General features: G+C 41.1%; 1 protein-coding gene across 1 annotated transcript in view; it reads left to right on the top strand.

Annotated features, from left to right (window-relative positions):
• The window catches only part of LOC126238820 (uncharacterized), a 114,506-nt gene extending 89,436 nt beyond the window's left edge, over positions 1-25,070 (top strand). Inside the window, exon 5 of the mRNA XM_049947814.1 lies at positions 24,967-25,070. Within this exon, the coding sequence (XP_049803771.1) occupies positions 24,967-24,992 (26 nt within the window). The 3' untranslated portion in view covers positions 24,993-25,070. The remainder of the gene's footprint in view (positions 1-24,966) is intronic.
• The last annotated feature ends 2,474 nt before the right edge of the window (positions 25,071-27,544 follow it).

Here is a 27,544-nt window from a genome sequence, read left to right on the forward strand (position 1 = left end):
ATTTTGGTCTTACGTCAAAGCGGTAAGTGGATCAAAACAAAATGTCCACACACTCTGTGACCAAAATGGTACTGATACAGAGGATGACAGACTAAAGGCCGAAATACTGAATGTCTTTTTCCAAAGGTGTTTCACAGAGGAAGACTGCACAGTAGTCCCTTCTCTAGATTGTCGCCCAGATGACAGAATAGTAGATATCGAAATAGACGACAGAGGGATAGAGAAACAGTTAAAATCGTTCAAAAGAGGAAAGGCCGCTGGACCTGATGGGATACCAGTTCGATTTTACACAGAGTACGCGAAGGAACTTGCCCCCCTTCCTGCACCGGTGTACCGTAGGTCTCTAGAAGAGCGTAGCGTTCCAAAGGATTGGGAAAGGGCACAGGTCATGCCCGTTTTCAAGAAGGGATGTCGAACAGATGTGCAGAACTATAGACCTATATCTCTAACGTCGATCAGTTGTAGAATTTTGGAACACGTATTATGTTCGAGAATAATGACTTTTCTGGAAACTAAAAATCTACTCTGTAGGAATCAGCATGGGTTTCGAAAAAGGCGATCATGTGAAACGCAGCCCGTCCACGAGACTCAGAGGGCCATAGACACGGGTTCCCAGGTAGATGCCGTGTTTCTTGACTTCCACAAGGCCTTCGATACAGTTCCCCATAGTCGTTTAATGAACAAAGTAAGAGCATATGTACTATCAGACCAATTGTGTGATTGGATTGAAGAGCTCCTAGATAACACAACGGGGCAAGTCATTCTCAAGTCTTCCGAAGTAAGAGTGATTTCAAGTGTGCCGCAGGGGAGTGTCGTAGGACCGTTGCTACCCACAATATACATAAATGACCTTGTGGATGACATCGGAAGTTCACTGTGGCTTTTTGCGGATGATGCTGTGCCATATCAAAAATGGGTCAAATGGCTCTGAGCACTATGGGACTCAACATCTGTGGCCATAAGTCCCCTAGAACTTAGAACTACTTAAACCTAACTAACCTAAGGACATCACACACATCCATGCCCGAGGCAGGATTCGAACCTGCGACCGTAGCAGTCAGGCGGTTCCTGACTGAGCGCCTAGAACCGCCAGACCACCGCGGCCGGCTCTGTGCCATATCGAGAGATTGTAACAATGGAAAATTGTACTGAAATGCAGGAGGATCTATAGCGAATTGAAGCATGGTGCAGGGAATGGCAATTGAATCTCAATGTAGACAAGTGTAATGTGCTGCGAATACATAGAAAGAAAGAGCCCATATCATTTAGCTACAATATAGCAGGTCAGCAACTGGAAGTAGTTAATTCCATAAATTATCTGGGAGTACGCATTAGGAGTGATTTGAAATGGATCATATAAAGTTTATCGTCGGTAAAACAGATGCCAGACTGAAATTCATTGGAAGAATCCTAAGGAAATGCAATCCGAAAACAAAGGAAGTAGGTTACAGTACGCTTGTTCGCCCCCTGCTTGAATACTGCTCAGCAGTGCAAGATCCGTACCAGATACGGTTGATAGAAGAGATAGAGAAGATCCAACGAAGAGCAGCGCGCTTCGTTACAGGATCATTTAGTAATCGCGAAAGCGTTACGGAGATGATAGATAAACTCCAGTGGAAGACTGCAGGAGAGACGCTGAGTAGCTCGGTATGGGCTTTTGTTGAAGTTTCGAGAACATACCTTCACCGAAGAGTCAAGCAGTAAATTGCTCCCTCCTACGTATATCTCGCGAAGAGACCATGAGGATAAAATCAGAGAGATTAGAGCCACACACAGGCATGCCTACAATCCTTCTTTCCACGAACAAAAAGAGACTGGAATAGAAGGGAGAACCGATAGAGTTACTCAAGGTACCCTCCGCCAAGCACCGTCAAGTGGCTTGCGGAGTATGGATGTAGATGTAGATGTAGATGGAAATACAAGTCACTTAGGAATGAAATGAACAGGAACAGCAGGGAAGCTAAAATGAAATGCCTGCTAGACAAATGTGAAGAAATCGAAAAAGAAATAATTGTGGATAAGATTAACTCAACATATAGGAAAGCCAAAAACACCATAGGTGAAATTAAAAGCAAGGGTCGTAACATTAAGAGTGCAACTGGAGTTCCACTGTTTAATGCAGAGGAGAGAGCAGGTAGGTAGAAAGAGTCTATTGAAGGCCACTATGAGGGGGAAGATTTGTTTGACGTAATAGAAGAAGAAACATGAGTCGATAGCGAAGAGATAGTGGATCCAGTATTAGAATCAGAATTTACAAGAGCTTTGAAGGACTTAATAAGGAAGAAAGGATAGGTAACATTCTATCTGAATTTGCAAAACCACTGTGTAACATGGCAACGTAACGACTATTCACGTTGGTGTATAGAATATATGAGTCTAGCAACATACAAATTGACTTTCAGAAAAATGTCATCCACACAATGCCTTAGACTGCAAGAGCTGTCAGATACGAGAATTATCGCACAATCAGCTTAACAGCTCATGCAGCCAAGTAGGTGACTAGAATAATATAGAGAGAAATGGAAAAGAAATCGAGGATGTGTTAGACCATCAGTTGGATTCAGGAAAGGTAAATGCACAAGAGAGGCAATGCTGGCGATGCTGTCGACAATGGAGGCCAGAATAAAGGAAATTCAAGACACGTTCATAGGATTGTCGACCTGGAAAAGGCGTTCGACAATGTAAAATTGTGCAAGATGTTCGAAATTCTGATAAAGATACGGGTGAGGGGGAAACAAATAATATACAATATGTACAAGAGCCAAGAGGGAATAATAAAAGTGGGTGGCCAAGAACGAAGTGCTCCGATTAAAAAGGCAGTAAGACAGGGATGCAGCCTCTCGCCCCTACTGTTCAATCTGTACATCGAAGAAGCAATGATGGAAATAAAGAAAAGTTTCAGGAGTGAAATTAAAATTAAAGTGAAAGTATGTCAATGATACGATTCCTGATGACATTGCTATTCTGAGTGAAAGTGAAGAAGAATTAAATGATCTGCTGAATGGAATGAACAATGTAATGAATACAGAATATGGTTTGAAAAAAATCTAAGAAAGACGCAAGTAATTAGAACAGTGAGAAACTTAGCATTAAGATTGATGGACACGAAGTAGGTGAAGTTAAGGAATTCTGCTACATAGGCAGCAAAATGATCAGTCTCGGACAGAGCAAGGACACCAAAGGCGACTTGCTCTGGAAAAAAAGCATTCCTCTCCAATAGAAGGCTGCTAGTATCAGACATAGGCGTTAATTGGATCAAGAAATTTCTGAGAATATATGTTTGGAGCGCAGCATTGTATGGTAGTGAAACATGGACTGTGGGAAAACCGTAACAGAAGAGATTCGAAGCATTTGAGATGTGGTGCTAAAGACGAATATAGAAAATTAGGGGGACTGATAAGTTAAGGAATGAAGACCCATTGGGCGAAATCGGAAAGGAAAGGAATATGTGGAAAAGACTGACAAGAAGAAGGGGCAGGATGATAGGACATCTGTTAAGACATGAGGGAATGACTTCCACGGTACTGGAAACAGCTGTGGTGGGCAAAAACGGTAAAGGAAGACAGAGATTTTAATACATCCAACAAATACACTCCTGGAAATTGAAATAAGAACACCGTGAATTCATTGTCCCAGGAAGGGGAAACTTTATTGACACATTCCTGGGGTCAGATACATCACATGATCACACTGACAGGACCACAGGCACATAGACACAGGCAACAGAGCATGCACAATGTCGGCACTAGTACAGTGTATATCCACCTTTCGCAACAATGCAGGCTGCTATCCTCCCATGGAGACGATCGTAGAGATGCTGGATGTTGTCCTGTGGAACGGCTTGCCATGCCATTTCCACCTGGCGCCTCAGTTGGACTAGCGTTCGTGCTGGACGTGCAGACCGCGTGAGACGACGCTTCATCCAGTCCCAAACATGCTCAATGGGGGACAGATCCGGAGATCTTGCTAGCCAGGGTAGTTGCCTTACACCTTCTAGAGCACGTTGGGTGGCACGAGTTCCCTTGCCGGTCTAGGAATGGTAGAACGATGGGTTCGATGACGGTTTGGATGTACCGTGCACTATTCAGTGTCCCCTCGACGATCACCAGTGGTGTACGGCCAGTGTAGGAGATCGCTCCCCACACCATGATGCCGGGTGTTGGCCCTGTGTGCCTCGGTCGTATGCAGTCCTGATTGTGGCGCTCACCTGCACGGCGCCAAACACGCATACGACCATCATTGGCACCAAGGCAGAAGCGACTCTCATCGCTGAAGACGACACGTCTCCATTCGTCCCTCCATTCACGCCTGTCGCGACACCACTGGAGGCGGGCTGCACGATGTTGGGGCGTGAGCGGAAGACGGCCTAACGGTGTGCGGGACCGTAGCCCAGCTTCATGGAGACGGTTGCGAATGGTCCTCGCCGATACCCCAGGGGCAACAGTGTCCCTAATTTGCTGGGAAGTGGCGGTGCGGTCCCCTACGGCACTGCGTAGGATCCTACGGTCTTGGCGTGCATCCGTGCGTCGCTGTGGTCCGGTCCCAGGTCGACGGGCACGTGCACCTTCCGCCGACCACTGGCGACAACATCGATGTACTGTGGAGACCTCACGCCCCACGTGTTGAGCAATTCGGCGGGACGTCCACCCGGCCTCCCGCATGCCCACTATACGCCCTCGCTCAAAGTCCGTCAACTGCACATACGGTTCACGTCCACGCTGTCGCGGCATGCTACCAGTGTTAAAGACTGCGATGGAGCTCCGTATGCCACGGCAAACTGGCTGACACTGACGGCGGCGGTGCACAAATGCTGCGCAGCTAGCGCCATTCGGCGGCCAGCACCGCGGTTCCTGGTGTGTCCGCTGTGCCGTGCGTGTGATCATAGCTTGTACAGCCCTCTCGCAGTGTCCGGAGCAAGTATGGTGGGTCTGACACACCGGTGTCAATGTGTTCTTTTTTCCATTTCCAGGAGTGTAATAAAGGAAGTAAGTTGCAAGTGCTACTCTGAGACGAAGAGGTTGACAAAGGAGAGGAATTCGTGGTGGCCGCATCAAACCAGTCAGAAGACTAATGACTCAAGAAAAAAGTGAGCACAGAAGGTTTCGAATCGATGCGAACCATTGTGAGATCTGTAACGGTATGTCGGAAGCTCAATTCTACCTTCCCACTTTAAATCACATCGAAAATAGTTAAATATGAAATTCAAGGCAAGCCTCTCGCTGAATTACAGAGAATTAAAACCCATGCAGGTTACGGTGTAGGCTCCCATCAACATCAATACTAATGAAAGTGAGTAATCGGCTCTGACTAGGCAAAACAGGAAAATAAGTGGGACAGGCTATTTTTGAAAAAATCATTCTAGAGTTGAAATTAAGTGGCTTAGGAAAATAACATTCGAATAATTAGCTCACTGAAAAATATAATGTAGACTTTTGTGTAGGACAGATAGTTCACGTCCAGTAAAGATAGGGATCGTTTCCTGCTGTCTCCCTGTGAATGCGTCGGTGTAAAATTGGTCTTCTGTGACAGTAACCGAAACTCTCTGCAAAGAACGACACTCTTGGAAAGATTGCCTAAATCGCCACTGAGTGTTGTTTGTTTCCGGGTCGAAGTGCAGACTTCAAATGGGGCAAGTTGTCACGGTACCTGCGGTTATCAGGTACATCTTCTCACGGTGAGACCAAATGGAAACCGCAGTTAAGGTGAGCATGGCTGACTGCAAGGTGATGGAGTTCATAATATCCTGGAGGTTATGACGGCGGCAGACCTCAGCGCCAGACTTCGCGATCGTCAACAAGAAGCGGACGTGACGAGAGACTGTCTGACGGTGGGCTGGTGATCGTATCTCCGTTAGCTTTGATACCTGGCTGGACGGCCTACACATCTAAAACTCAGTCCGTGTAGCAAACCTCACGGGGAGACTGGACTGCGCTGACCTCTGCCGCTGCCTCCTTGTGGTGGGTGGAGGACGGAGCGCCATCTCAGCTCTGAGATTGGGTATTGGATTGTGACGCCAACTCGAGGGCAGAGAGAAAAACTGTGTCCTTCTGTGTCAGCGTGACCATGGAGAAAATTTGAGAAGAAAAGCTTTTGTCATCTTTTAACAGTCTATGTCATCTTGAAAGTATCTTAATTATATGCTTTATGGGAATCACAAATTTATTCTGACCTCACCTTCCCATGGTCCTATACTTTTGCAACTTCTCCTTGGGTCTACAATGTCTAGAAAAGTTAATTTAACAGGGAAAATTCGCATTTTACCTTTTTCGACTCAATCGACCGTGACTGCGGTCACTGGGTTTGAAATTTCCCCTTTTGTCTGAATTTGCGATTGGATTTTAAATTAGTTGATAAAATCTGGTCATAGGAGTTAGTAGTGCTTCCATGAGTGAATGAGGTACGCTAGAAAAGTAAATAGTTCAAACAGGCATTAATGTAAACAAGAAATTGCCACCCACAATCAATGGCAGTCTGAAGGCTCTAGTAGGGATCATAAAATTGGGCATGTGTACATAGAGTTAAATGTCATTCAGTTTAGGCTTCAAGCTCCATAAAGCTCCAGAGTCTTATTAACGTTTAAGAGCCCCCGAATCGTCGGAGATGACCCTGCGACAAGTGATTCAGACTAAGACACATAGGGCCGTAAATGTCGGCAAAACCCAAAAGTAGGCGACAGATGTAAAACATGTGGCGTCACCAGATGACGGAGGGTATATTCGAGCGTGTGCGTGGAAAAACTTGCATCCAAGCAAGCGATGAAAATTTCGAACACCCTTTGTTAATGTGATCTACTGTAAACGTAGAAGTTGTAAAATTTTTGTCCTAGCTGTAACCAAGCTAAACCTCTTTATATTTTGTGTTTCTTTTCTTTCATCCCTTCTTTTTTCCTTAAAGACTTTATTCACTACAGAAAATGTAGGTTATTTACTGGTAGCACCATACTTTAGAAGCTTGTACTACACTCCTGGAAATTGAAATAAGAACACCGTGAATTCATTGTCCCAGGAAGGGGAAACTTTATTGACACATTACTGGGGTCAGATACATCACATGATCACACTGACAGAACCACAGGCACATAGACACAGGCAACAGAGCATGCACTATGTCGGCACTAGTACAGTGTATATCCACCTTTCGCAGCAATGCAGGCTGCTATTCTCCCATGGAGACGATCGTAGAGATGCTGGATGTAGTCCTGTGGAACGGCTTGCTATGCCATTTCCACCTGGCGCCTCAGTTGGACCAGCGTTCGTGCTGGACGTGCAGACCGCGTGAGACGACGCTTCATCCAGTCCCAAACATGCTCAATGGGGGACAGATCCGGAGATCTTGCTGGCCAGGGTAGTTGACTTACACCTTCTAGAGCACGTTGGGTGGCACGGGATACATGCGGACGTGCATTGTCCTGTTGGAACAGCCAGTTCCCTTGCCAGTCTAGGAATGGTAGAACGATGGGTTCGATGACGGTTTGGATGTACCGTGCACTATTCAGTGTCCCCTCGACGATCACCAGTGGTGTACGGCCAGTGTAGGAGATCGCTCCCCACACCATGATGCCGGGTGTTGGCCCTGTGTGCCTCGGTCGTATGCAGTCCTGATTGTGGCGCTCACCTGCACGGCGCCAAACACGCATACGACCATCATTGGCACCAAGGCAGAAGCGACTCTCATCGCTGAAGACGACACGTCTCCATTTGTCCCTCCATTCACGCCTGTCGCCACACCACTGGAGGCGGGCTGCACGATGTTGGGGCGTGAGCGGAAGACGGCCTAACGGTGTGCGGGACCGTAGCCCAGCTTCATGGAGACGGTTGCGAATGGTCCTCGCCGATACCCCAGGAGCAACAGTGTCCCTAATTTGCTGGGAAGTGGCGGTGCGGTCCCCTACGGCACTGCGTAGGATCCTACGGTCTTGGCGTGCATCCGTGCGTCGCTGCGGTCCGGTCCCAGGTCGACGGGCACGTGCACCTTCCGCCGACCACTGGCGACAACATCGATGTACTGTGGAGACCTCACGCCCCACGTGTTGAGCAATTCGGCGGTACGTCCACCCGGCCTCCCGCATGCCCACTATACGCCCTAGCTCAAAGTCCGTCAACTGCACATACGGTTCACGTCCACGCTGTCGCGGCATGCTACCAGTGTTAAAGACTGCGATGGAGCTCCGTATGCCACGGCAAACTGGCTGACACTGACGGCGGCGGTGCACAAATGCTGCGCAGCTAGCGCCATTCGACGGCCAACACCGCGGTTCCTGGTGTGTCCGCTGTGCCGTGCGTGTGATCATTGCTTGTACAGCCCTTTCGCAGTGTCCGGAGCAAGTATGGTGGGTCTGACACACCGGTGTCAATGTGTTCTTTTTTCCATTTCCAGGAGTGTACTTTACTTGCAACGCAATACGTTAGTCTGTTTTGTACTGTATTTTGCAATGAATCAGCGCACATCGTGATACCAATAAATAAAATAATTAACCTTATCTCAATGTAAACATACAATTGTCTAAAGCATTGCAAAGAAGTACCACCCACGAAACGCAAGACTCGAAAATCGAGCCCCACGTGCACAAGACCTGCACGTAAGGTCGAACTCACTCTGACACAAATACTTCAATCGCTTTGGGATGATAACCTGTGACATATCAAAGGGCTCACTGCTGCACGCGCAGGGAGATATGTCATCTGGCGATGCTGCGGCAGTTCTCCGTCTGCACAACGACTAAAAAGTCGTAATCACCATATCGAAAAGGTGCCACATTTACCAATAGCACAAGGAAATTTGATATTAAACAGTGACCCCTGTGTGCATCAATCCTGAGTTGGTTAACTAGACATAAAATTAATTTAATTACTTCAAACCCACAACAGAATAAATGAGATCGTAGGGAATGAGAATGGGTGTCACTGAAAAGTTAATAACAAGGATCTACGGCATCACAAAAAGATTTATTAACTGATGTCAAGGTCGAGAGAGAACAAACATATAAACATAAACTTCAACTGTGTGACATTTCATTAACACGGACTTAGGTTGGTTGGCAATAGACTTGGGGAACATAACTCGAATTTACGTGTAAATGAGACTGGCTACTGTGAGTGGAAGGATGCCATTCTAGCAAGCACACTGTGCTGTATCGTTCCACTCATTGGTACTCTCATCAAGATATAATTAAGCATGCGATGGACACTGGGAGTGACAACTGTGAGTAAAAGGCTGGTATGAAATAAGATGGTCATGAAAGCAATTGATTGGGTTCTGAATTTGCCGAAGCTGTGCAACATTACCGATAGAGCCGGAGAAAGACAAGACGCTGTCGTCTGCGTGCAGGCTCTGATGAAGTGTTGTACTGTGGGAGATGACCCCACGTCCACCAGTTATTGTCTCACGTCTGCGAAAATATGAAGTTTCGCCTAGGTGTCTGGACGTCTTTACAACTAACTGCTCTCTCCGCATAAAGGAAACAGCTCTAGTGACTGTACTCCAAGACCGTCGAGAAGCAAGCCCCCACTTCTCACTTTTGCTGAAAGCCTTCCGAAAAACAGCCGTTCCACCCGATGTTTTCGAATAAACCTATCATGGCCCATCAGTGGTTACCATGTTCGTCATGTTTTTTAGCAAGAGACCCGGTTTCTGGGAGTACTTCCGGGGCAAAATTCTGTGTCAGAGCCTTAAAGGTCTGAGTATCAGAGTAGAAGTCATACAGGAGACAAACTAAAACCTCGTGGCAGCATAAGCTGTGAGAAACTGAGGAAGAGTCTAGCAAAGTCGAGAGGGAGACGGGACCAGGGGCAAATGTTTGGATTACGAAGGTATTAGCGTATTCGACTCGCTTGCTTGCATTGGCAACTAGGGAAGGCTGTAGCCTTGTCAGTGATGGCGGCATACATGACCCACCAGTAGACATGTTGTCTGACCAGTTGTTTTGTGAGGATGACTCCCAGTAGTTCTAGTGCAACAACTGGAGGCCACAGGTGTGGTGGTCCGCAGGAATGACCACCTAGGTGCGACCATTGTTCCCCAGCACGAGAACAAAGCCATCCCATGAAGAGAGCCCTGTTAACGTGTTCAGAATACCAGTAGATCTGTGTGTACCAAGGCTGCACTTATGTTTGGTCAGCCTCACTGGATGTGCCGCAATACATGACAATGGTGGGACTACTGGATAATGCCATTGGATGAGGTCCTCACTGAGGGAAAGCTGTGAGGATTCTGTGTTAGAGTCCAGGTGAAAGCACACTTCAAGATGACTGGAGAACATTGGATCTTGCCCTATTGATAACCTGGAATGTAGGTCCGCATTAGCATGCTGTGTGGTGGGCTGAAATTTGATCCTGTAACTGGCATGAAAGAAAGAAAAGCACTGCAGGCAGTGTGCCGTCTTTGTGGGAACTGGTGCTGATGACTTGAGCAGAGATGTTAGAGTTTTATGATCCCTAAGGAGAATGAATGGCCTGTCATAGACTTAGTCATGAAATTTCTTTATGCCAAGGATGATAGCTAAAACTCCCTTTTTGATCTGACTATAACTGTGTTGTACTGCATTGAGAGTATCTGACATAAAAGCAACCAGACATTCCACATCATTGACCACAAGGGAAAGGACTGACCCTACTCCATAGCTAGACGCATCTATGAGCAGTGTAAGAAGTGGGGATGAATCATATGTCATTAAGCAAATGACCTGCAGGAGAGACTGTTTCGGAATCTGGAATGCCCTGTCGCATTGTGGGGACCACTGCCATTGAATATTCTTGTGATACATGTGATGTAAAGGCTCAGCGATGGTAGCCAAAAGTGGGATCAAACGCTGGTAGTAATCCAGGCGCCCAAGCACCGACTTCATTTGTCCTGAGGGACTGGCAATATTTTGATCACTTCCTTGTCTTGCAGAATAGGACAAATGCCTGAAGTACAGAGCACATGTCCAAGACATTCCACATGTCACACAAAAAGATCACACGTGTCTTTGTTACAGTGGAGCCCTCCACTACCAGATACTGAGAAAAAGATATCAAGGTTACGTGTCAGGTCGTCCACAGATGGAGAAGCCAGTAATATTGTAAGAAAATGAAACACCTACAGATATCCTTATGCTGTAAATTATTATAGGGTTACCAGTTTCGGTACTTCAATGCACCATATTCAGGCATTATCTAAAGCTGAAGGGGTCATCTTCATCAGTATGTGACCAGCGTAACTGGTTTACACAGACTGCCTGCAGCTGTGATGTTGTCTCTCCACCATAACTGGTTTATGTAGACTAGCTGTAATTGTTATGTTGTCTCGCCAAACACCATCTGTCAAGTAACTAGTTTTCTCCAGTCTGTTGGGGAGCAGCTTTTCATTTACAGGTAGTCTGCATAAACCAGTTCAGTTAGCCACTGATACACCATGTATACAGATGGTGCTAACCCATCGGCAACAGCTAAGCCCTGAAGACAGCGCACTGAGGCGACCTCCAGTCACAAGGATTGACATACAAAAGCCACTGATATATCGTACAGATATTTAGCAGTTCCTAGACACTCTGTCAGTAAATGTTCAAGGTATCGTTGAAATATTGCCAGTGAAATTGCTATGCCAAAGGGAAGGCGATTGTATTGGAAAAGGCCAAAAGGTAAATTTATCACCAACACTTCCCTGGAGGCTGCATCTAAAGGAAGCTAGGCAGATGTAATAGATGTCAACTTTCGCAAACACTTTGTCTCTATCTATTTGAAGTGATCTCTTCCATTTTTGGAATGGGGTGTGAGTCAACGACAGACTAAGCATTCAAATATTTATTAACTATTATCGACGTCTTTTCGAAATTTGCTTTGGCTGTTCCCATTAAGGACAAAATAGGTAAGAATGGAGTTCATTCTTTTGAAAAGATTTTCAGCACTAGAAAGCCAAAAATTCAGCAAACAGATAATGAAAAAGAATACTACAAAAATGACTTTAAAGAACTGATGAAAAATACAACATAATCACTATTAATTTTTTACAGAATTAAAAATATCCATTGTTGAAAGATTTAACAGAACACTGATATAGAAGATGTGGAGGAAATTTGCTCTTCGAGGAGATTACAAATGAGTTGACTTAGTTAAAAGTCTAGTTGATAAATACTATAACACAAAAAATTCAACAATAAAAATGAAACCAATAGAAATTCATGAACAAAATTTAAAAATGGGCTGCATTGTGCCTAATGATAAACCGAAATTTAAAATAGGTGATAAAGTCAGGATTAGTAAACTTAAAGAACATTTTGACAAAGGATATACTGCCAACTGGTCAACAGAAATTTTTGAAATTGAATCTGTTATTCATTACAACCCAATCACTTATAAATTAAAAGCCTTAGACACAGAAGAAGTAACAGGGAATTTTTATGATTATGAACTACAGAAGACAAAATATGCAGATGTGTATTGCATTGAAAAAGTATTGGGAAAAAAGGGGATAAATTTCATGTTAAGTGGTTGGGATTTGATAATTCACACAAAACTTGGGTAAATACAGAAAAATTAATTTTATGAAAATCTTCACAGGAATAATTACATTCCTCTGACACAGACTAATACTGGTGGCTGAAAATAAGTCTTTAGACTGCATCTGCTTTAATAACACCCATTTGGGGTCAATTAATTATATTAATTCAGCAGATGAAAAATCCAACTGCTGAAAAAGAAATTTTGTATATATGTTGATAGTCCTGAAGTGGGACTACCAAAAATTACCTCAATTCAGCTGCTGCTGCTGTGCCAGTCGCCAGTCTTAGACTGTCGGACTGATGAAGATTCATTGTATCGTTAATCAAATCTTCTTGAGTATAATTATGCAAAATATCAAAGTAGTTGTGCCAACAAATTATTCTTAAAGTTTCTTTCATCCTTTGGTACAAATTGACAGAGTTAGGATCATAATTCAGTATTCAGAGTTCTTCACAGTTTTGTTGTCGATTTTCGATTCTGTATAGCTGTTTTCGTAATTTTTCCTCTGTGTCCTAATCGCTTAGTAATAATATTCACATTCATCGTCAAATAATTTCAAAAGAGTAAATGTTTGTCTTAAATGTTCATTAACTGTTTGAAGAAAAACATGGGTGATAAAGTATTTATTTCTTCATTTCTTTCACTTCAAATTTCTTCACTTCTATCATGTATTTCATCTGATTTTTATATGGTTATCCTTAATTTTATTGATTTATTTGACCTTTATACATCTCTTTTATTTCTTTTTTAATAATATATTCTCCTTGTTTTCAAACTGAAGGTAAAACTTCTTCATACATCCAATCTGGAAATTCTCCCGCCAAAGGTATCTTGGATTTCATACACAAAGAATATAAGCCAGGTTCAATTATATATTTCGTTGAATTTTGTGTATATTTAGGTAGCATCATTCAGTCCTACCAAATTTTTCCAAATATTTACAATATTTTTGTTTAACATGATCTTTGGCCCACCTGGTTGGCCATGTGTTGTAACACACGGCTTTCCGGGCGGGAAGGAGCGCTGGTCCCCAACACCAATCCGCCTGGCGGATGTGTGTCGAGGTATGGTGAGCTGGTCAGTCTGTGGATGGTTTTTAGGTTGCTTTCCTTCTGCCTCGGAAAACGCGGATTGGATTCCCTTATTCAGCCTCAGCCACTCTATGTCAGCGATTGCTGTGCAAAAAAGTTCTCCACATATGCGTACACCACCATTACTCTACCACGAAACACAGGGGTTACACTCGTCTCGTAATGAGACGTTCCCTGGGAGGTCCACCAGGGGCCAAAGCGCACAATAACCCTGGGTTAGGTGTGGGGAGGTAGAGGGGTGAAGTGGACTGCGGTATTCGTCATGGGGTTGCAGACCACTGTGGCTGCGGCAGGGACGGAGCCTCTCCGTCGTTTCTAGGTTAACATAACATAACATGATCTTCAATTGCATTCCTAGGACATCCATATCCTAGAAAATCAGCAACTTGATTTGCGTAAAACAAAGGATTATTCTTCCCATCAGTAATCATGAACAGTTGCTTATGGTTGCATGTAAGCTTTTTGTTGATGGGATGTAAAATCGAGTCCATTTACTAGAAATAATTTTCAACAGTCAAAAAGAATATTAAAAATTTTAGAAATAAGTTTGTATAGAGCCGATTTTTCGTTGCCTCTTAAAGTCAACGATATTTTACGGATAAAATCGTTCTTTTTCGTTTTAAGTTAGACCTGTATTGGGTAGAGGTCTAGAAATATCTTCAAAGGAATAATTAGTTTCTTATGATGCAGCCTAATTCTGGCAAATGGCAAAGCAGTAGCAGCTGAAGTAGCCTTTCTGGCTCTGCCAATATTCAGAGTAAGTCTTCTTTAATAAGACCCATTCAGTGTCAAGAAATTATATCAAATCAGTGACAGCTCAAGCTGTGTTAGACTGCTTTAGTGGACGAAAAATCCGACTGCTACAAAAGATGAATTTTGCATATATTTTGGTAGCGTCATTTCACTGCTACCAAAAATTAAATCAATTCAGTCTGATGAAGCGTAATTATATCATTCATTAATTGTTCTTTAGCATAATTATTCAAAGTATTGAAATAGTTGAGATGACAGACAATCCTCAAATTTTCTGTCATTCTTTGGTAGAAAGTAATTGAGTTAGGATCGAAGTCAAGTCTCAAACTTTCTTCACAATTTGGATGACTGTCTACATTCCCTGTAGGTATCCATGTAAATTTCTTGTTTCTATTCGAAAGACATAATAATCGTAGTCAGAATTATCATCAAATAATTTTAGAGAGACAAACATAAGTCTCAAATTAGCATCTTGAGTTGGTGTAATTACATGTTGTTGTATTTCTCGTATAATTCATCTTCCTGATTAATTTGTTGTCTTAAGTTTTGAACGTCTTCTCTTCTTTTATTTAGAATACAAGTAGCCATTCCTTTATCAATTCGTAGATCTTCAATTTGTTCATGTAAATTTTCAATTGTTGATTGTAGTTTATATCCGCCATATTTCCTTATTGTAGGTAAAACTTGTTTAATAATCCAATCTGAATGTTCTTCAGCTGTGGGCGTTTTAGATCAAAATATAAGTTTGTATAGAGCTGATTCATTCATAAAAACGGTGTTTAGTTGCATACAATTACAAGGTGTTGGTGACTGACTGATGCCTAATTCAGTATATATTTTTGTGTCTTTTTGACTATGTAATCATAAGTTGCACCTCTAGGCCTTTATATTCTAAAATTCTAGCTATGTCTGTTCCTTTAAACCATGGATTATTCTCTTTATCCATTATCATAAAATTTTTTTAGTGTTATATGCAAGCTTGTTATTGATGTGGTCTACAATCGACTTGATTTAAGAGAGATCATTTTAATACATCTGTAAAAAATTATTAAAATTCTCATTTTTCATTACCCCTTAAGGGGAACAATTCTTCCCTCTTCAAATTTTCTTTATGTTTTAAAGTCCAGCGGTTCTAAAATCCGTCCACTGAATGTCGATGAATGGACTGTCGTTATCTCTACGAAATTGTACATAATCTTTTTTAAATTGTTTCAAATTTGCACAGGGGTAATTATTCCCCTCTGTAATCTCATATGAAAACACTAGAATATCGTTAGTGATTAAGACGTTTTTTATCCTTATCTGTAAACGTCAGACATTAATTTCTCTTTAATTTTTCAGTATGATAATCATTTACACACTGATTTTCATAAAGAAATTCCATAAAATTATTTAAAGATTTAGTTATATCTGCAGATGGGAAATATTTCAATCGTGGAGTTCTGAAAATGAAAAAAGTATGAAATTCTTTTCAATTTTGCAAGGTCCATAACCATGGACTCTGAACGCAGTCTAAGACTGTTGACTTCCAAAGCAGTCTTCTGACTGCGTTGCGAAGCCAGAAGGGCTGCTTCAGTAGCCACTCCTTTAACTGTCGCTGATTTCATAATGATTAAAGCACAAAGCTCTTTTTAATGTCTTCACGCCCGGCGAAGCGCAGGAATGTATTTTCAGGGTCTACGCTCGTAGGCCCTGCAATTTTATAATGGATAAAGCAGTAAATTATATGTGCAGGGTTAAAATATTTAATCTCTAGAATTCTGAACATAATTTCCTTGGCATATTTTAAAATCGGCAGAGGTGATGTTTCACACCTCTGAAATTCCTTTAGTTTGGTTTAATTTTTCAGAGAATATGCTCAGATTATCTGAAATTCCAAAACTGCATAACGCGCGAAGCTCTTTTTAATTTTGCAGAGTTCTGCGTCATAAAACCCTGAAAGTAGTGTAAGACTGCTTTATCTGTCGCTGGAATTCCATACAGAAAGTTGAATTTTAGTGAGGGGACGAACAAACTCGGTGCAGAGCATCAGAGTAGCAAACATTACAACACTTACGTTTATTAGTTTATAATCTGCAGAGGGGGAATTTTCCACTCTGCAATTCCATAAAAAATGATGGTCGGAAAAGCTGAGCATCGAAAGGCTCACGTTTTCTGTTTTTATATTAATTCAATTTGATGAGCGACAGCTAAAGCAGTCTTAGGCTGCGCCAAGATTCATCACATCATTAATCAACTGTTCTTGTGTATAGTTATCCAAAGTATTGAAATAATTTCGATAGCAAACAATTCTTAATGTTTCTTTCTCTTGGGCGATATAAATTTATTGAATTTGCCACATAATTAATTCTTAAAATTTGTTTGCTGTTTTGGTGCACATTTGTGACTATATCTATTTGTCTTTGTACATTTTTAAATTGTGCACAAATAATATAGTATTCATAAATAAAATTACTTAATCTTGAAACAACGAAACAACGAAACAACGAAAGTTGTGGCATATCCACAATAAATAAGGAAGCGGGATGGGAGGAGATCAAAAACGAAATAGTTGAAATAGCAAAAGAAAATTGTCTCGTGAAAAGAGTAAGAAGACATCCATGGTGGGACAATGAATGTGATGAGAACCTGGAGAAGAGACAGAAATTGTGGCAGAAATGGAACTCCACAAAAGATCCTCAAGATCTTGACAATTTTAAAATCCAGAGAAGAGAAACAGCTAAGCTTTTCCGTAATAAAAAAAGAAGACAATTTCAGGATAACCTAGAACAGATTGAGGAAGACTTTAAAAGAAATAATTCTAGAGATTTCTACAAAACTTTTAGAAAACAGCTAACCAAATACCAATCCCCAAATTTATGTTTTAAAGATGAAGAGAACAAGCTAGGTTTGACAAACAAGACTAATTGTGAAATATTAGCAAAATATTTCGAGAATCTACTAAATTGTGAACCCCCCAAAGATAAAATGAGTTTTGAAAACCACCGAAATACTAATACCGAGTCAAAACCTCCAGACGCTGAAGAAATAAAACACATAATACACAGTCTAAAAAACAATAAAGCCCCAGGTGAAGACTCCATAGTACCAGAAATCCTAAAAATAATGGATACCAACCTCCCACAAGTTTTGGAACATATGTTTAAGAAGATCTGGGACGAAGAAAGAATTCCTGAAGACTGGCAGTGTGCCCTGATACACCCACTACACAAAAAGGGGGATAAGATGAATGTTAATAATTATAGAGGGATCTCGCTACTACCAGTAGGATACAAAATTTTGTCAAGGAAATTACTTCAAATCGTGGAGCCAGTTCTGGATAAAAAAATAGGTGAATATCAAGCAGGTTTTAGACAAGGTAGATCCTGTGTTGAACAAATATTTAACCTGAAAACACTAATTCGTTACAGAATCTCAAGAGGCCAGAGATTTGCAATAGTATTTGTAGATTTCAAAAAAGCATACGACTCGGTAGATAGAGAAACATTACTGAAAGTATTGGAAGAATTTGGGGTCGATAAGAAAACAATTCAAATTATCAAACAGACGCTAACAAACAGTAAGGCCAAAGTTAAATTTATGGGTGAAATTTCAAGGAAGTTCGAAATTAAAACAGGTGTTAGACAAGGTGATGGTTTATCCCCAATCCTCTTCAACTGCGTACTGGAAAAGATATTGAGAATATGGAAAGAAGAACTCAAAGGCACCAAGAATGACATCAGAATTGGAACAAAAAAAGAAAAAATAGAAGTGGACTGTTTAGCTTTTGCAGACGATCTGGCAATAATTACAGAAAACGAAGAAATAGCTCAGAATTACTTGGAGAAACTACAAGAAGTTTCGGCCAGAGCTGGACTGCAGATTTCATTTGAAAAAACCGTGTATATGTCTAATCATAGAAATAACAAGAAAAATCTTATTACTAAATACGGCAATATTAAGAGAGTAGAAAAATTTAAGTATTTAGGTGAAATAATTCAAGTGAATGGTTTAGACAAGAGTGCAAACCAGGCGAGAGCAAGGAAAATGGAATTTGCTTTTCAAAAAACCAAAGACATATATAACAAAAAAAAACATTTCGATTCAAGCTAAATTAAGTCATTATAAAACTGTCATTAGACCAGAATGCCTGTATGCATCGGAGTGCCTAACTCTTAACAAAAAGGGGGAAATAGAAAACATGGAAAGGAAAGAAAGGAAAATTTTGAGAAAAATATTAGGACCGAGAAAGATTGGAGAAGAGTACAAGCTAAAGAGTAATAAGGAAATATACAAAACTATTGAGAAAGTGAGTGATGCAATGCGTAAACGCAGACTAACGTTTTATGGTCACCTGTCGAGGATGGATGGAAACAGACTAACAAGAAAAGTGTTTGAACACAGTAACAGGAACGAAAAAACCAACAATAAATGGATACAGATGGTGAAAAAGGACTTGGCCTATTTTAATGTCACCCGTGAGTCAATCAGGGACAGGAAAAAGTTTAGACAAATAGTGAACGAAATTAAGTGTTTTCCAGAAGAAACGAAACTAAAGAATAATAACAGGAAATGGTCGGAAGAGCGGAGGAGGAACCATTCGAAAATGATGAGGAAATATTGGGAAGAGAGAAAAAAGATCAAAAAGCCGGGCAAGTGAATTGTTGAATGTGGTCCAAAGATGGCCGAAATCGAAAGAAGAAGAAGAAGAGAAAGTTGGTCTTAAATTGGAACATTCTATAGTGGAACAACATGGGCAATAATGTTTTTATTGCTCATTTCTTTCATGCAAATTTACAGCAATTCTACTGTATGCTTCGTTTGATTTCTTTATATAATAATCCTTAATTTTATTCAGTTCTTTTAAATGATTTATTTGACTTACATAAAGCTGTTTTACATCAATTTTTATTTTATATCCTCCATGTTTTCGAATAGCTGGTAAAACTTCTTCATAAATCCAGTCTTGAAAATCTACTGCAAAAGGCATCTTGGATTTCATAACTAAAGAATATAAAGCAGGTTCGTTGATAAATGTATTTGAATTTTGTGTATGTATTTTGGCAGCACCATTTGACCACTACCAAAAATTTCGTACCTTTTACAATATTTTTGATTAACGTGATCTTTAACTGCATCCATTGGTCGAATTATCCTAACAGATCAACAAGTTGATTTGCATAAAACCATGGATTATTCTTTTCATCAATAATTATTAAAATATTGTTTTTTTATAAAGGAGCTTATTATTCTCTAAATCAAGAAGCGCCTCCATTTGTATAGAATGAGAAACATTAGTAAATTAAAATTCTACAGCAGGAACAGTCTAAATTTCGTCATAAAATTTTTTTCTCTCCTCATTTACTTCATCAACAATTTCATTGGTTCCTTCACATAAATTCACAATGAAGTAAGGTAGACTATTGAAGTGCATATTATACATTTCTTTTGTTTCATCTACTCTGTGTACACTAAAATAAATGTTAATCTTTTTTCTGTTAATTTATAACCAATACATTTATATTTCCTGCCATAAAATATTTTATCTTGTTTAGGTCTTCCACTATTATAACTGGACAGTCTTCATATGAAAGATGATTTTCAGATAATACACCACCATCTTTGAAATAACTTTTCTTGGCATAGTGCTTTGATGTGGCAATGTATATAATTTGTTCTTTCTTCATCTCTGCTACACCAGATATTAAATCTTTTAATTCTAGACATTCTGTTTCCTTTTCTTCCAATTGTAGCTTTAGTTGTTGGTTTTATTTTTTAATTCTATAGCTTTATATTATTTTACATAGTCAGCATAATCAAGAAATATTTCTTAAAGAGCAATATAGTAAACTTGAACTTCAATTGCTACTTTAGTTCTCAGGCTCATTATAAGTTTTTTTTTTAAATTCCTAACACAATGAAATCAAAGTGTTTTGTACTAAATTATTTGGAGTTAGTTGTTTGATTTCATTTTGGATATATTCATATTATAAAGCAAGAGGATCGTTCTATTTGATTCCTTTTTATTCATGGCAGTAATTGTTTAATGACCCCAACAAATGATTTCGAATTGTTTTAATTTTCCAGGGTCTGGGAGTGCAAACCATGAAATTCGAAAATAAATAAAGCATAAAATGACGTTTGTAATTAAAACATCTTTTTTATTAAACAGTAGTGCCCAAATGTCTTGAAACCAAGAAGACAAATTCATAATACTTATCTTGAATAAATTCTAAACTAATGATCATGCTAGTGACAACTGCATTGGTTACCTCCATTCATATAGAGTGAAATTACCATAGTAAATTAAAATTTCTTTTTCAGTTGCCATGATGCTGACCACTAAAGTTCTATAGCACTCTTTTAATTATTCAGGTACTAAATATTTGGCACCAGGAACTCCATCTGTAATTACATTAAGAGTGTGTCATTATATATCACAATTTGCTTTTCACAAAATGTGTATGTGAAATAAAAAATACATAGTAGGAATACTAGTGACAAAGGAAAAATAAGAGTGTAAATATTTTATCCACACAGCTATCTTGCACAGCAACAAGAAAGTAGATTCATTTATTCCTAAAAAATTTTATCAGTCAAATGAAAAATAGTCTTAATAAATGGAGGAGTGGAAGAAGTGTAAGAAACTTGAAGTGGAGACGTCGATAATTTTTATTCACACACATACTCAAAGAATAAGCTCTCATATATTTGTAAAGAATGTACTAGAACTTATGATGGAAATATATGTAACAATAAAAAAGAACGTTTTAAACAATTTACATCTAATCATAAGAATCCTTTTAAAAATTTTAAGGACGTGATAGCTTTTCTTTGTTTTAACAAGAATTATTATGAACAACTGGAGTTAAATAGAGAGGCACACGGTAAAAAATGGATATTCCCCATTTAGGCTACTTATGTGCACTACGCTTCTGTGGACAAATCAATTCACTGTATCAAAATGCTCATTGTTGTCCAGTGGTTTAGCCTTGTAAGTCTGTACCCATGGACGTGCAAACTAATTTTTCTGTCAGTCATTATTCGTTTTTCCTCTTAAACTTGCTGCAATTTAATTAAAGAGAATTTTACAGTAGACACCTTTCGCTTTGATTCGTAAAGCATCTTCCGTGGTTATTCTCCAAATTGCATACATATGATTGTACATTATTGGTTGCTTTAGATTAAAAACAACGTTTTGTTCATAAAGTAGGAGTGCAAATTACTTACCGTGTTTTTGCCTCCTTTTTACTTTTTCTCGAAATCACTGCTTCTTCCCTCCATATTACCAGTGGTTGACGATGACTTCCTCCAAGTTCAACTGCATGCTGAGAAACATAGATTTTGGCATAACGTTTAAAATGAAAATCATACCCGAGAATCACAAAATATCCTTGCCCCACTTGTGACAACACCACCATTTGTTCACAAATAGTCTTAGTCCGAATGGTAATCTTGACCTGTGTTGTTTCCCATGAATCTATGTCATAGTTACCTACTGAAAGAATCTATGAAGAGGACCTCGTAGTGTCTTTCTACTCATGGATCTAGTGCGACGTCTAATACATGCGCCCCAATGCCCATTAAAAATCTCTGTTCCCTGACACCAACAAAGGCAAACAAGCAGCAGTCCATCTCCGCATCTATCTGTGCAATTATCACATTTTATTGGGAACGCCTTCCGGCAGCTGATACTTTGCCGTTCGTGTTTAACGAGCCCTTCTCTCGTGATCGGTTCTTTCACTTCTTAAGCCAGCAGTTGCGTGCTTTGTGGTCCACTTGCTCACATTCGTAGCACTCTGTTTGAAGACACCGTTTGTGGAGATGCCCATCACGCTCACACCTGTGACACTTTACAAACACGTCACGGCCATCATGGCCCTTGGTCGCTACATCTGTCTCCTCTGAGTGCATCGCTGTTACAGCCGTGGCCAGATCTGAAGGATTCTCCAGCCTAGCCTTACGTGACATTTCAGCAGGAATTCCGAGCAAAAATACGTGGACTTTAGATTAAATTAAGCGTCTCTCCGATTAACCATCGCAAAAAATTATACTATGAAACAAAAATACCAACTACCAGATAAAGATTCTCATTCACCAACCTTCATTTTTAAGAGCAAGGTGCAAGACTAGCAAATCTGATTGCAGCGATGCCGATGTGACAAACTGTTGCGACGGTGTCGATTGTTGTGCGCACCACTTCTGAATGCCAATTTTAGTGCAGGCGGGTGTCGAGAGGCCCACAGCTGTACACAAGTACTTTCATGTCAGGTGGAGCAAAGCCTCTTCTTAACACCAGTTCTGTAAGGTCAGATCAGTGGGTGTCATTGGACAGGCGCGGCGACGGCGTTACAAGTGTTACAGGCCGAGCTCCGTCGGCTGGTGAGTGTCTCATTCTATGACTGAAAGTGTCAGTGACAAGGCAACACCCGCAATAACATTTTATTAATGTGATCGCTACAATGTATAATGTCTTGTGGAGCACTCAGTGTACGAACCAAGCTGCTCGCTTAAGTGTCAGTGAGGAATGCTAGACACAGCAGTCTGTCAGCTTCCATAGCTTGTGCCAGGTCAGGTGCACTGGCTGACAGGGAGGCAGCACGGGGTGCGGTAGTAGACAGCAGTGGGTGGCAGGTGGACGCGCGAGTCTGGGGATGCGGCGGTCCCGAGGGTGAGCGTGTGCTTAGACCTACAACCACGGCGTCTTCCTCATGGCAGCTGTCATGAAGGCAGAAGCCCGAGGCTGCCTCAGCACACACGGCGTACAGCCCGGAAGCCAGTACACGTAGAGCTTGTAGGCGCCCTGCAGGCAAGTGGGAGATGGCAGCTTGCTATGAGTCGGTTTGAACCAGGCCCAGTAGGACGGGATCAGTCACGGCGGTGACCCGACGGTGGCGACAGCGTAGACGTATGAAGTCCACCCACAGCCAGCAGGCGGATGATGTAATCAAACACGCAGCAAGCAGCACATCACCCTTTACCAGCACAGTTTACCTGTAACTACCGAGACCGTCATTCCACCGGTATTGGTGATGTGCACGGAATGACCGTACACTTAGGACGAGATGTCTGAAACCGTGGTATTTAAAGCCAGGTATCGCGTCAGTGCAGCAGGTTGAGACGTGATCTGCCCTCGTTTCGAGAATCAAAATGTGCTTTACCTACTAGCGTGCAGGATGCTGGCTTGTATACTAACAGCTCCCAAAATGTGAAGAGATCAATTATTAATAACATTCTTTATTCAGTGCGATACTTGTACAGAGGATGATGGCATCGACCCACTAGTGTATATAGACTCCCAAACAGTAGTTGCTACCTCAGTATAGCACATAATGGGGAGCTCAGTTTGTGGGAGTGTGGGTTTTCAGGGATGTGGCTGACGGCTGTTTCAGTGAAGTGGCTTTCTCTGTTATGGCTTTGCAGATGCAAGACTGACATCTGGCAGCTGGGAGGCATCTCTGTTGGGCAGCCACAAACTCCAGCATTTGGTTAGCCATGTGGCATACACATGTATTGAACACAGGACTGCCCGCATCTCGTGGTCGTGCGGTAGCGTTCTCGCTTCCCACGCCCGGGTTCCCGGGTTTGATTCCCGGCGGGGTCAGGGATTTTCTCTGCCTCGTGATGGCTGGGTGTTGTGTGCTGTCCTTAGGTTAGTTAGGTTTAAGTAGTTCTAAGTTCTAGGGGACTGATGACCGTAGCAGTTAAGTCCCATAGTGCTCAGAGCCATTTGAACCATTTTTTTGAACCCAGGACTCCTTGTAGTCATCCTTAAGTTGGACCCCTCTTACCTGGGACGCCTTGTAGTCATCCTTAAGTTGGACCCCTGTTTGTGATACTGGGTGGAGCCCTGGAACCGTCACGCCTAGCAGAGGCTTGTAAACTAGTAGATTGCTGTTGATGCAGCTGCACATTGAAGCTGAGCAGCCCACATGGAACTGAAACAGCCGTCAGCCACATCCCTGAAAGCCCACACTCCCACAAACTGAGCTCCCTATTATGTGCTATACTGAGGTAGCAACTACTGTTTGGAAGTCTACACACACTAGCTGGTGCTGATGTCAGCAGTTGTTGAAGACAGGGTACTATTTGGGTTTGACTAGCAAGTATTTGTACTGGCTCTACCTAGCTCTTTGTAACAGGGTCCCATCTTCAGTCAAATAGGTTACAAAGACACTGCAGTAAAGGGCTATGCAATCAACAAATTAAGCTGGCTACTGTGGTGAACTGATGTGCCAGTAATACAACAGACCTGACAGCAGTATCTGATAGGTAGCTTGCTCGCCTGCATGTTCGCAGGTTCTTATGCCTGGACAAAGGGGTGTTACTGCAACCAGAATGATCACTCAACGCCCGGCGCTTTTCTCGCCCCTTGCATACCCCCCAGGACTGGTAACAACGCCAAACACGAAGAACACTAATGCACTTTATTGGCCACTCTACCTGCCACAGAAAATTGCAACTCCAAGACATTTATGTAGCTACTGCTAGAGTGTACTCTATATAGTTACAGGGACATCATATCACGTCTTCTGGATTCTCCATTTTTGTCTGCAGTGTATATCATTCTCATGTCCATTTACCATTTATGTCTGTATATTCATATTTACTTAATACACAAATAGTTGACTTTATATATTTATACTACTTTTCAATTTTTTCAGGAGTTGGATGGAAGGCACTGTTTTAAAAGTATGTATTATTAGTGTAATTTTTTTTTTGTAAATTGTACTAAGTATGTGTCCTAAATTGTACAACACAGTCTGAGGAGTGTCAGTTATTATGTGAGATGTAGCACAAAAATACAGAAATAATGTGTATGGCCTATAACAATTAATGTTAAGAGTTATTGTGTCTTGCAACTAAAATATTATTGCAGAATCTTCAGATCTGTTTTTTGTGCCTCGTGCTCAGGTCTTCTTGCTCATAGGATGCATACAGTGCGAAAAAGAAAACCTCAGCAAAAACTCCGCATCTTAGGATCCAGGGATTATACAACGATAGTGAGGCAGCAATACAAAAGAAATTCTAACAGCATCCACAATTTCCAGGAATACTTGTGTACATATGTAGTTTTTCGTAAAAATGATCAAATTTACCACAGATTATGAAAGGATGCAAGGATTCCTCAATTACTAATTGACACCATAAATCTTTACACTGCTGTTTTGTTGAATAAAGTTCCAAGCCTAATTATATGTGACTGTTGCTGGTAAAGGTAAAATTATCACCATTACAAGAATATAAAAGACATATGTCTCCCACCTGTGGATCAGTTGGCTGATTCTCTGATTGAGTAACTCCACTGTTTGGCTTCCAGAACACTATACTACCTCTCCAACAACCACGTTGTTCCACATTGATGCCTGATATTGGCATTACTCTACATATGAATAAAGAGAATAAAGTCGAGGGGATTATTTTACACAAGGCTTTCCTGTAACTGTTATTAATATCAACTGACACTAAAATTTTATGTTCAGGATGATTATAATTAAACTTTCAAAACGCTGTAACAATATCACCACTGGTCACAATGACGTGAAATTGCAACGGAATATTGTAGAAGAGGGGAAACGTTGTTGCTGTGGTCTTCAGTCCAAAGACTGGTTTGATGCAACTCTCCATGCTACTCTATCCTGTGCAAGCTTCTTCATCTCCCAGTACCTACTGCAACCTACATCCTTCTGAATCTGTTTAGTGTATTCATCTCTTGGTCTCCCTCTACGATTTTTACCTTCCACGCTGCCCTCCAATACTAAATTGGTGCTCCCTTGATGCCTCAGAATATGTCCTACGAACCGATCCCTTCTTTTAGTCAAGTTGTGACACAAATTTCTCTTCCCTCCAATTCTGTTCAATATCTCCTCATTAGTTTTGTGATATACCCATCTAACGTTCAGCATTCTTCTGTAGCACCACATTTCGAAAGCTTCTATTCTCTTCTTCTCCAAACTATTTATCGTCCGCTTTTCACTTCCATACATGGCTACACTCCATACAAATACTTTCAGAAACAACTTCCTTTCACTTAAATCTGTACTCGATGTTAACAAATTTCTCTTCTTCAGAATCGTTTTCCTTGCCATTGCCAGTCTTCATTTTATATCCTCTCTACTTCGACCATCATCAGTTATTTTACTCCCCAAATAGCAAAACTCATTTACAACTTTAAGCGTCTCATTTCCTAAACTAATTCCCGAACCATCACCCGATTTAATTTGACTACATTACATTAACCTCGTTTTGCTTTTGTTGAAGTTCATCTTATATCCTCCTTTCAAGACACTTTCCATTCCGTTCAACTGCTCTTCTAACTCCTTTGCTGTGTCTGACAGAATTACAATGTCATCGGCGAACCTCAAAGTTTTTATTTCTTCTCCATGGATTTTAATACCTACTTCGAATTTTTCTTTTGTTTCCTTCACTGCTTGCTCAATATACAGATTGAGTAACATCGGGGATAGGCTACAACCCTGTCTCACTCCCTTTCCAACTACTGTTTCCCTTTCATGCCCCTCGACTCTTATAACTGCTATCTGTTTTCTGTACAAATTGTAAATAGCCTTTCGCTCGCCGTATTTTACCCCTGCCACTTCCAGAATTTGAAAGAGAATATTCCAGTCGACATTGTCAAAAGCTTTCTTGAAGTCTACAAATGCTAGAAACGTAGGTTTGCCTTTCCTTAATCTTTCTTCTAAGATACGTCGTAGGGTCAGTATTGCCTCATGTGCTCCAACATTTCTACGGATTCCAAACTGATCTTCCCCGAGGTCAGCTTCTACCAGTTTTTCCATTCATCTGTGAAGTATTCGTGTTAGTATTTTGCAGCCGTGGCTTATGAAACTGATAGTTCGGTAATTTTCACATCTGTCAACATCTTCTTTCTTTGGGATTGGAATTATTACATTCTTCTTGAAGTCTGAGGGTATTTCGCTTGTTTCATACATCTTGATCACTGGATGGTAGAGTATTGTTAGGCCTTTCTCTCCGAAGGCTGTCAGTAGTTCTAATGGAATATTGTCTACTCCGGAGGCCTTGTTTCGACCTAGGTATTTCAGTGCTCTGTCAAACTCTTCACGCAGTATCATATCTCCTATTTCATCTTCATCTACATTCTCACCCATTATTATATTGTCCTCAAGAACATCGCCCTTGTATAGACCCTCTATATACTCCTTCCACCTTCCTGCTTTCTCTTCTTTGCTTAGAACTGGGTTTCCATCTGAGCTCTTGATATCC

The sequence above is a fragment of the Schistocerca nitens genome, chromosome 1 (genome assembly GCF_023898315.1).
Source record: "Schistocerca nitens isolate TAMUIC-IGC-003100 chromosome 1, iqSchNite1.1, whole genome shotgun sequence".
NCBI lineage: Eukaryota > Metazoa > Arthropoda > Insecta > Orthoptera > Acrididae > Schistocerca > Schistocerca nitens.